Raw genomic sequence first — 11,251 nt, forward strand, 5'->3', positions numbered from 1 at the left:
GTATGCAGCGGCTAAAGGTTGCATACAATGATGCAATGAGGCTTCTGCTTCGGGTCCCTAGGTGGCATAGTGCCAGTCATTTGTTTGTGTCTAATAGAGTGCCAACCTGTGAGGCACTCTTAAGGCAACTGATGTTTGGTTTTATATGTCGACTGGACAATTCAGTGAACCATATAATTGAAGCCCTAGTCAGTCCTCTGAAAAGCAGCTATAGATACACTTCAAGGCTTAGACGTCACTGGTGTAATAGCCTGTATATTCTATAGGCTATTATGAATTATTTTATTTTTTTAATGTATTTTTGTATCTCCATTTTTATGATGTGTGTTGTGCTATATGGACCTGTGTCTGCAATAAAGCTTTATATAATATGAACAACCATAAATGGCTTGGTATAAAATAGGGATGAGTCACGATATTCGATTAGTTAGCGAACACAAAAAGCTTGCCACAAAGAACCGTCAAAAGTAATGAAATGTGTCAAATATACCAAGTAGACATTTTAATTGTTTAAAAGTGGACATTTCAAGCATTCTATAGATATATTTCGGAGTTTCGGTTCATTTATAAGACGAGTTCCAGTTCACGAGCAATGCAAGTTATATTGCGCCGGCGCGTCCATGTCCTGATTATATTGTCTGCTATATTTTCTTCTTATTTCACGAGTTCACACTTACATATAATTTGAAGGGGTAAAGTTTAATGCTTATTTGGCGTGCTGTCCGGAGGGAGGGCTCCGAGCTCGGAGTTTGACCCGAACCCAGAGTACTCCCCCCGTATGTAAGTGTTTAGGACTAGAAGCGTGGAGAAGGGGTGGTGGAGGGATGCAGCAAAACTGTCAATGGAATGAGGTGAGACTGCTGAGTGTATATGTACCTCTTACCATTGATTACTGAGTGCTCTCAGCTGAGTGCTGCTCATGTGTTAATTATCTGTGTTAATTATCTGAACGTGCTCCTCCCGAACCTTGTTAATAAAACATAATTTCACGAGTTCACACTTACATATAATTTGAAGGGGTAAAGTTTAATGCTTATTTGGCGTGCTGTCCGGAGGGAGGGCTCCGAGCTCGGAGTTCGGCCCGAACCCAGAGTACTCCCCCCAAAGGCTAAAGAGCAGAGGACAGCCGCCGGACTAAAGACCCCCCAAATGAGTGCCGAGTTTGGCGGCCTGGATGCTTGACCGGGGAGGCCCGTAATGGTGGCTCACCGCCTGGACTGACGGCCCCTGTTGGTCTGCGAACAGGGAGCGGTTGTAGTTTTTACAATGAACGATCGGGAGAATTTGCGCTTTTCTGCTAAGCCCAAATGCTCGCTGGACAGAGAGAGGAAACGGGAAGGAGGAAAAATTGGGAATTGTTCTCACTTTGTTATTGGGAAAGTTCTCACTCCGTCCGCTGTGAGACCAATGCTCGCTGGACAGAAAGAGGAGACAGGAAAGAGGAGATTGATTTTTATTTTTATTTATTTATTTATTTTATTTTTGTATTATTATTTACCCGATGAGGGTTTGGTGAGCTTTTTTAATGTGGAACCTGTTGGTCCTGATATAGCTTTGGAAAGCATCGGAGGACTATCTCCCAAGGGCTTGAATCTGCTGTTGGGAGAGGCCTTTTTGGGCTGCTGAAGTTGCTGCCCCGATGCGGAATGAGTGACTTGAAAAATTCTTTGCTGGAATGCCTGACTGTTGGAGAACAGATTTGAGGTGTTTCTGGAACCAAAAACGTGTCACAGGTTTTTTGAATTCGTCTAAGAACAGAGGTTCCCGAGGAGATTTAGCCTGGGATCTTCTCCATTGCAGATATGCCAGAATTGACTGGTATGGTTGGATTTGCGAAGCAAGGTTAAAAATGTAGATGAAATGACCTTTTTTGGTTTGGTCAGTTTTACTTTGTTTAATCAAATAGGAAATGGTTTCGCCGTCTAGCACTGATAAGTCTGAGATGGTGGGGTGGATTTTTGGGTCGAATTTAGAAGTGATGGCGAGTTCCGAGCATCTGAGAAAACCAAAAAAGGCTAGCATAAACATGGCATCGAGTGTGCGAGCGGTACTAATGGGCTGGTAGCCTGTGCGGAGGGCCTGAATATATTTTGTGAGAATGTCTAGCGTTATGGGTTGTCTAGCGTCGGGGCGGGTGGGCTGGGATCTTTGAATCCCTTTAATCAGGAGGGAGGTTTGTGAATTGTTTATCTCCGTGGAAGGAGCGCCGTACATCAATTTATGGAAAAACTGGATGCCGCTCAAATAACCTTTAATGGACCCGACTTGTAGACCCTTAATGATGTTAAGGTGGGAGATAAAAGAGGTGATTGAAAGAAGAGAAAAATCAGGGAAAGGCAAGTTATAAGAGACATGGAATGTTTTAAAACATCTCCAAGCAGTAACGTAGGATTGAAGGGTCCTGGGAGATACTGCTTGGAGGATAGAGTCGAGTGATGCCTCAAGCAAGGGTTTTAACGGGTGGGTTACGGGAATATTATAATAATAATTATAATAATAATTCATTACATTTATATAGCGCTTTTCTGGACACTCAAAGCGCTTTACATAGAAGGGGGGGTCTCCTCAACCACCACCAATGTGCAGCATCCACCTGGATGATGCGACGGCAGCCATATTGCGCCAGAACGCCCACCACACACCAGCTTACTGGTGGAGAGGAGACAGTGATGAAGCCAATTAGTATATATATAGGAGGATGATTAGGAGGCCATGATGGACAGAGGCCACTGGGCAAATTTGGCCAGGATGCCGGGGTTACACCCCTGCTCTTTCGAAAGATATCCTGGGATTTTTAATGACCACAGAGAGTCAGGACCTCGGTTTAACGTCTCATCCGAAGGACGGCGCTCTTTGTCAGTATAGTGTCCCCGTCACTACACTGGGGCGTTAGGACCCACACAGACCACAGGGTGAGCGCCCCCTGCTGGCCTCACTAACACCTCTTCCAGCAGCAACCTGGTTTTCTCAGGAGGTCTCCCATCCAAGTACTAACCAGGCTCAGCCCCGCTTAGCTTCAGTGGGAAACCAGTCTTGGGCTACAGGGTGATATGGCTGCTGGCCATATCATATTAGTTCTGAATAGCGAGGAACTGGAGTTGTGAATTGATCCGCCTCTGGAGCCAGCATCCTGAATTTCTGAGAGGATCAGAGCGCGGATGTATTGGGAACCTGGTGGGGGTTCCATAGCAACTGCGTTGGATGGCACGGGCATCGGAGTGGCCGTGAAGAGAGAATATGGTGATTTAGTTTGTAAGATAGAGCTGGGAAGGGTATAATCCGGGGCTGCGAATGGCAGCGGTGCCCTTGCAATTAGATGGCCTGCTGAAGATTGAAAAGGAAAGTTAGTTAGAGGATGTGAGGGATGATAGAAATCACTGTGAGCTTGAGCTGCAAATGGAGGCGGGCCCACGCTCTTTTGAGTTACTGGAGCTGCAGGCCACTGGAAATGGGCGGGGTTGTAACCTGTTGGATAGAACTGTTGACATTGTTGCGTCTCCGTTGGAAGAGGAGTTTGTTTGAGACATAGCTGCTAGTATGCTGCAAAACTGTCAATGGAATGAGGTGAGACTGCTGAGTGTATATGTACCTCTTACCATTGATTGCTGAGTGCTCTCAGCTGAGTGCTGCTCGTGTGTTAATTATCTGTGTTAATTATCTGAACGTGCTCCTCCCGAACCTTGATAATAAAACATCATTTATTAAATCCAGGCAATTGGTTGATGAAACATTGATTAAAATAAAGATACAATTTATACAAAATGGAATTCACTTAAAAGAAAGGCTTTATACAAAACAAAACTTAATGTGGCATCTTATGATTACTCAAGCTGTTCACTTTCATAAATCAACATAGATGAAAAAAAAACAAAAAAAAAACAGGCCTACTGAGAAATGTAATGTCGGAGTGGAATTTGAGCGAACGCTGTTTTGCCGGTGAGCATGTGGGGCAGGGGTGCGTTTTTTGAATAGCCTAATAATCAAATAATTCCCAGTGATCGTCGAATATTATTTTTGCTTGAAATGCCCATCCCTACAAAATACAAAATGTCTTAATCAGACATTGACCAGCACCATAGCATAAGAAAAATATAAATAAATAAAATAAAAATACATTCAAGTAAATAATAAATAAAGGAATAAAAGAGGCTCAGTAGCTTCTGCAGCATTATATTATATTATTATACATGTAATCGGCAGTTGTTGTTGCTGTTACACGACTACGCAGTGTCTGACTAGTCGACATGTGGGGTGATGACAACATCGTTTCACAAAATATACGTATTGGCTATACACATGAAAACGCAAGCGTGTCGTTTTCAGATTTATCCACTCTGGGACCCGGTTTCAAAAAATATCGGTTTCAGTCTCTCAAAACGCCAGATCCGTCTGGACGAAACACCAGTACGACACAAAATTTGTACATATACAGCTAAACGCATCTCCGTGTGGACAGGGCCTAAGGCAGACGATGACAAAATACAAAGATTCCAAACAAACATCATTGTGACAGAACGCCCCCACCCGGTTGGCGAAATGCCTTCAGAAAGCGCAATTAAATGTGTGTTTACATTTTTTATAAAACACCCATTCTGTACCACATCTGTATGTCCAGGAAATGTAATGGATTCCTGTATGTCTGTGTACTCCAAGTATCTGGGGTTTTCTGGAAATGTAATGTTCTGTGTATCTTGGCTCAGGTATTTTCCTCATACATCCAGCAAAGCTGAAATTACACAGCAGATTTTACCTTTTTCATGCAGTGATGTGTTGGCAGTGTTGGGTAAGTTACTCTAAAAAAGTAATTAATTACTAACTACTGATTACATCTGGAGCTTCTTTCTTCTGTTCAACACAAAATAAGTTATTTTAATGGATGTTGGTAATCAAACAATTGACGGTAGCCAATGTGCAGTTATTACATTATGAGTTGCTACAACTTCCATAGTAGGAAAAACAAAATACTTTGGAAGTCAAAGGCTACAGTCAGCTGTCTGGTTACCAACATTCTTTAAAATATCTTCTTTTGTGTTCAACAGATGATAGAAACTCATACAGTGGTTTGTAAGGTGAGTAAATGATGACAGAATTTTCATTTTTGGGTAAACTATCCTTTTAAATATCCTCCTCCAAAAAGAACATAAAAGGAAAAGGAGAAAGAGGTTAGACATTACACTTCCTGAGTTTCCTGGCATCTCAAGATATCAACCCTGTCGGCTACTTTAGTAATACTATTTGGCTCATGGGCCGTGCCACATCACATAACTATCTTAGTAATCAGCACTAAGGAATAAAGCTGGAGTAAATGAGGAATGTTCAGTTTCTGTAATAACCACAGGATGATTAAGGAGGTTTATTATGGACCACAGGTGTCTTACAAAACAAGTCAAGTACACGACTGCCATCTAGATGTCAGACTGAAGACTGTCAAGAATTTATATGGAGTCAGGTTTGTCTATGAATATAAATTGAAAATATTAACAAAATGTGATTCACAAATTCATAAACTAATTCAAGTTTGCAAAACAAGCTTTAAAATTGCAACGGTATTCTTCAGTATTCTTTTCAACAAATGCACAAATACATAATTTTGGAACTTTAACTTTAAACAATATTTGTGAATACACTTGAGAATTAAACTTTTTTTCACTTGTGAATGCTATTTTGTGAATAAAAATCTGGTTGTGTAACATTGTTACAAATGTTACACAACCAGATTTTTATTCACAAAATAGCATTCACAAGTGAAAAAAAAGTTTAATTCTCAAGTGTATTCACAAATATTGTTTAAAGTTAAAGTTCCAAAATTATTTGGTTTTGTGATTAATAATTTTGAGACCATAGATTTATTATGTTTTGCCAAATGTTGTCTTGATACATACAAGATACATACATTGGTGGAGGGCCCCAAAATGGCAAAATGACGTCCTCATTTCCAGAGAGGCCACTGGCACCGCCTGCTATATAAAAAAAGTGCCACACACAATCTTTATGATAAATCAGTGAGCTGAGGGAAGAGTGACATAGCGAGATAAAGGGTGAGGGATGTGGTTAATTCTGCACATTTGTTTGTTCCTGTCTTGTAACTATATCTCTGTAGCCATGATGGCCAGTTCAGGTACCTGTCAGCTCCAGGGACACTTCAGGCTGAATGGGATGTACCAGGATGGAGACCTTCTAATTGGTGGTCTGTTTGAGGTTCAGTACCTCAAAGCATTCCCAGAGCTGAGCTTCAGAACAGAGCCAAAACTACCGCACTGTGAGCTGTGAGTCTGAACCACACCAACTGAAGAACATTTAAAGGCAATAGTTGGAAAATGGAATGCTATTTGTATGACAACATGTACTTCTTCAAAAAATGATTTAAGAAACTGATATCATGTTACATGACATGTTGATGGGTTACAGGACTTAAATTATTCACTGCATATATAACTTTGTAAAAAAATTATAATTTACAAATTCAAAATCTGATCTCACAGAAATGTTATGGAATTCAGTTAATATTATATTGTTTATTTTTCTATTGTTACTGTTAGTATTACTGAAGTTAATGCTCTCATTTCATTTGTATTGTCTTCTCTAGCTTCTATATGACAAGCTTCCAGCAAGCACTAACAATGGTTTTTGCCATCAATGAGATTAATGACAACCCCAATCTCCTGCCTAACATCACGCTTGGTTACCAGATCTACGACAACTGTTTAAGGCTTGGAGTGGCATTCCGTGGTGCCACAGCTCTGGTTAGTGGGACAGAGGAGACCGTCTCTGACCTCAACTGCAAAGGACCACCACCGGTGATTGGAATCATAGGTGATCCAGGTTCTACTCATTCTATTGCAATTTCCAGTGTCCTGGGGCTGTTTCGACTGCCTATGGTAAGAGATATATTTTTACCTTAAAAAAAAAAAAAAAAAAAAAAAACATTATTCAGGAAACTGTAATTTCTAAACAGACTAAAAAGGAAATACTTTCACATGTTTATCAGTCTCTTCTGCAACCCTTTTCTAATTTGTTTTGATAACATTATATTTGGTTATCTACTATGCCATAATCACATTTTCAATATTAATAGCAAAACATTGGGTGAAATATCTCATATCTGTTTCTTCCAATTATTATTATTTTTTTTGACAATGACTTTAGCACTGATAAAATGTTGCATCTTTCGCTCTCTGTCTCTGCTCTCCATCTCTCCTAATTAGATTAGTTACTATGCCACCTGCTCCTGTTTGAGTGACAGGAAAAAGTACCCCTCTTTCTTCAGAACAATACCCAGTGATGCCTTCCAGGTGCGGGCTATGGTTCAGATCTTGAAGCATTTTGGATGGACCTGGGTTGGTCTCCTCTATAGTGATGATGATTATGGCATCAATGCCAGTCAATCATTTTACCAGGATGTGCAGGAGTTTGGAGGGTGTGTGGCCTTCTCTGAGATACTGCCCAATGATAACAACCAGAAGGAAATACAACGCATAGTTGGAATCATTCAAGGCTCCACAGCAAAAGTGGTGGTTGTATTTTCCACTTCAAGCTATTTGTTGCCCGTTGTTGATGAGATGGTGTTAAGAAATGTTACAGGCAGGCAGTGGATTGCTAGTGAGGCTTGGGCTACCTCACCTGTGCTTCTTGCTCCACAATTTAAGTCTGTATTGGGGGGTACACTGGGTATTGCCATCCGACGAGGAGAGATACAGGGGCTTGGCAACTTTCTGCTAGGCCTTCGTCCTGACAACAATTCACAAAACAATATGGTGAGAATCTTCTGGGAGAACATGTTTGGGTGCAGTTTTGACACTGGAGGCAGAGAGGGTGAAAAAAACTGTTCAGGGCAAGAGGTTCTAAGCAGCACAGACACAGCATACACTGATGTATCAGAGCTTAGGGCCTCTTACAATGTTTATAAGGCAGTTTATGCCTTGGCACATGCTGTTCATGATCTGATGCAGTGTGAGAAGTGGAGAGGACCATTCAGTGGGAATAGCTGTGCCGACATATCCAACCTGAAACCCTGGCAGGTAAGACTCCAATATATAGATTATACATATTATGAGGCATATAAAAGAGCTGAATGTGGAAAAGCTAAATATTTTGTGTGCTATATTAATTTATATATTAGATAAACATATAACACATGTCCTGTATTCAAACTGTACAGCTGGTACACTACCTACAGAAAGTGAACTTCACCACAGGCTTTGGGGATCAGGTGTCATTTGATAAGAATGGAGATGCTTTAGCCATATATGATGTGTTGAACTGGCAGTCGAGCTCTGATGAAGCAATCATTTTCCGTACAGTTGGTGTGGTAAATGAAGGGTCAACAACAGGGAAGGTGTTGACACTGGATAAGGATGCAATATACTGGAACTATGAGACAAACAAAGTAATTTTCATTTTATTTTAAATATCATAATTTGTGCAAATTACTATTTAAATATTTAAAACAAAACAATATCAAAAGTATGACTAAAGAAAAAAAAAGTGCAATGTGTTCCCAAGACCATCAGATCATACAAACACAACAGAGACATATCAGTGCTTGCCTGAATGATAACAGATGGTGTCTCTTTCAGCCCCCACGGTCTGTGTGCAGTGAGAGCTGCCCACCAGGAACCAGGCGAGCCACAAAGAAGGGCCTTCCTGTCTGCTGTTTTGACTGCCTGCCATGTGCTGATGGAGAGATCTCTAATACAACAGGTGAGCAAAAGGAAGTTGAAGTATCGTTGAAAAATGTACACTGAAAATAAAACATGAATAAAGTATAACCATTAAACCATATTTTCTTTCGCTATTTTTCTTTTTAAAATTTTTATTATTTCTTTCTTTCACATGTACAGATGCCACTGAGTGCATAGCATGTCCAAATGATTTCTGGTCCAATCGAGAAAAAGATCACTGCATCCCCAAAGAAGTGCAGTTTCTATCCTATGAGGATCCTCTGGGCATCTCTTTGACCACTGCATCTCTGCTTGGCACCTGTATCTGTGCGCTTGTGATTTTCATCTTTGTTCATAACTGGAAAACTCCTGTAGTACGTTCAAACAATTCAGAGCTCAGCTTTCTGCTACTGTTGTCACTTAAACTGTGTTTCCTATGTGTACTGCTGTTCATTGGACAGCCGAAGTTGTGGACATGTCAGTTAAGACATGCTGTGTTTGGCATAAGCTTTGTCCTGTGCATCTCAAGCATCCTGGTCAAGACTATGGTGGTAATAGCGGTGTTCAAGTCCTCTCGACCAGAAGGTAAAGGTGCAATAAAATGGTTTGGAGCAGCTCAACAAAGAGGAACAGTCCTGTTTCTAACAGCCCTCCAGGTTGTGATATGTGCAGTCTGGCTATCAACTGCCTCTCCAACACCCCAAAAAAACAGCCAGTATATTAGGTCTATAATAATATATGAATGTGCTATTGGCTCAGTGGCTGGTTTTTCTCTACTGCTGGGATACATTGGACTGTTGGCAGCAGTGAGCTTCCTTTTAGCTTTCCTGGCAAGAAACCTTCCAGATAATTTTAATGAAGCAAAGTTCATCACTTTCAGCATGTTGATCTTCTGTGCTGTGTGGATTGCATTTGTTCCTGCATATGTGAGCTCACCAGGGAAATATGCAGTGGCTGTGGAGATATTTGCCATCCTGGCTTCCAGCTTTGGTTTACTGGTGGCCATATTTGCCCCAAAGTGCTACATCATTATATTACACCCAGAAAGAAACACAAAAAAAGCAATCATGGGAAGAGGTACACAGAATAAATAGATGCGGTTTGTGAAAATCCTTGATAAATGTGTGAGTCTTTCATTTTTACACTAAGACACTAATAAAGGGAACCACGGTTTCCTTAAGAACTCTTATATTAAGCATTGTGTAACTGCTTTGAGTGCCTCTAGGAACAAAACAAAATATTGTATTAAATTTTTAATGTGTTGTTGGTTCTATGGTTACCATTAACTGCAATTATAAATGTAACACTACTGTTAAAGACGCGCAAATCAGCAAGACCTGGGCTCCAGCAATTGATGGTGAGTTGGCTGGATTTTTTATCTGGTATTTCTACAGAAACTATAATTTGCCACGGTGCCTCCAAAAATGTAGCCTAAACTATACACAAAAGGGAAATTATTTGTGTACACAATTGTACACTAGCCTTGATTAAATAAAATGCTACTTCACTGTTTGTTATGGACTGTTTTCTTCCTACAACAATACTGTAGTCAAATTACTGGATGAACATATAGAATGAAACAAATACAAAAGTAGTAACAAATAGAGACTTACTTATTTTACCCCCAAAAAACCTTAAACGTAAAAATAAAATATTCCCTTGTTTTTAAGAAGAAATACAATGAAACCACCCTTTTTATAGTGTCAGTATGAACACAGAGCAAAGGGTGGACAAAACAAAAAAAACAGTCTCAGGTGGATAATACCAGTTATTAGTTACAGTTGTATACCTGTATGAATTTAAAACTGTAAGTTAACTTAAATCACAATCACAATTAAATCACCCTTTACATTGATTAAATGTTCCTAAACCAAGTGCTTGGATTTCGTTGGGGCCCAAAATCGGTGGTGCACATAATGACAGTCACAAACGGATAACACAGTTTTCAAAGTACACAGTCAAACTGGTTACTCACTCATTTAGTCCACTCTGTTACAGCGAAACTGTCACAGGTCGGGGCGGGCCAAGCCAGACTGCACCCACCCCTGAAAACCGGGAACCACCTCGAGGAACGGGTCAAGGACCAGACAGACAAGGGGATAAAAATAATGACAGTACTTTATTATATTAAAATTGGACAATTGAATAAGCACTAATTAAAACTTCTTCTGCCGCCAGGGCAGTTCACGCGTCTCTGGACCTCCTGGGATGGGAGGGGAGGAACGATCGTAGCGAGCCGGGGCTCGTTGAATGGGGATCCGGAGAAATCCTCACGCCGTCCAGGTAGGTCACCAGGTAAGTACACAAGTGTGGGGGCGAGCGAGTCACTGGAACGATATGGTGGGGTTTAACCGTTCGTCGGTATGTGAACACTCAGCTGAGGTACCTTCTCCTTCCGTTTCGGGCAGATGCTTCCAATGGAGGACGTGTGGGGACCACCAGACGGGGAGGACACTTGAAATGAAACGCTCCACTTGGTTGGGCACTGGAACGATACAGTAAGGTTCGCTGTTCAACAGCACATGAAGCTCTCTCCTGATATACCTCTCTCTTCTTCTGTACAGGGTAACCGGCTTCCAATAGGGGCGTGT

At 41.0% G+C, this 11,251-nt stretch overlaps 1 protein-coding gene across 1 annotated transcript; it reads left to right on the top strand.

Annotated features, from left to right (window-relative positions):
- Window positions 1-6,045: 6,045 nt before the first annotated feature.
- On the top strand, window positions 6,046-9,754 carry LOC307002749 (extracellular calcium-sensing receptor-like; the record flags this gene model as incomplete). The annotated part of the gene is made up of 6 exons (XM_079620661.1): window positions 6,046-6,266; window positions 6,587-6,878; window positions 7,206-8,018; window positions 8,159-8,386; window positions 8,577-8,700; window positions 8,841-9,754. 6 exons carry the CDS (start codon window positions 6,046-6,048, stop codon window positions 9,752-9,754), a joined length of 2,592 nt encoding a protein of 863 aa, XP_079476787.1.
- Window positions 9,755-11,251: the final 1,497 nt, after the last annotated feature.

Source organism: Phoxinus phoxinus, assembly GCF_949152265.1.
Source record: "Phoxinus phoxinus genome assembly, chromosome: 8".
NCBI lineage: Eukaryota > Metazoa > Chordata > Actinopteri > Cypriniformes > Leuciscidae > Phoxinus > Phoxinus phoxinus.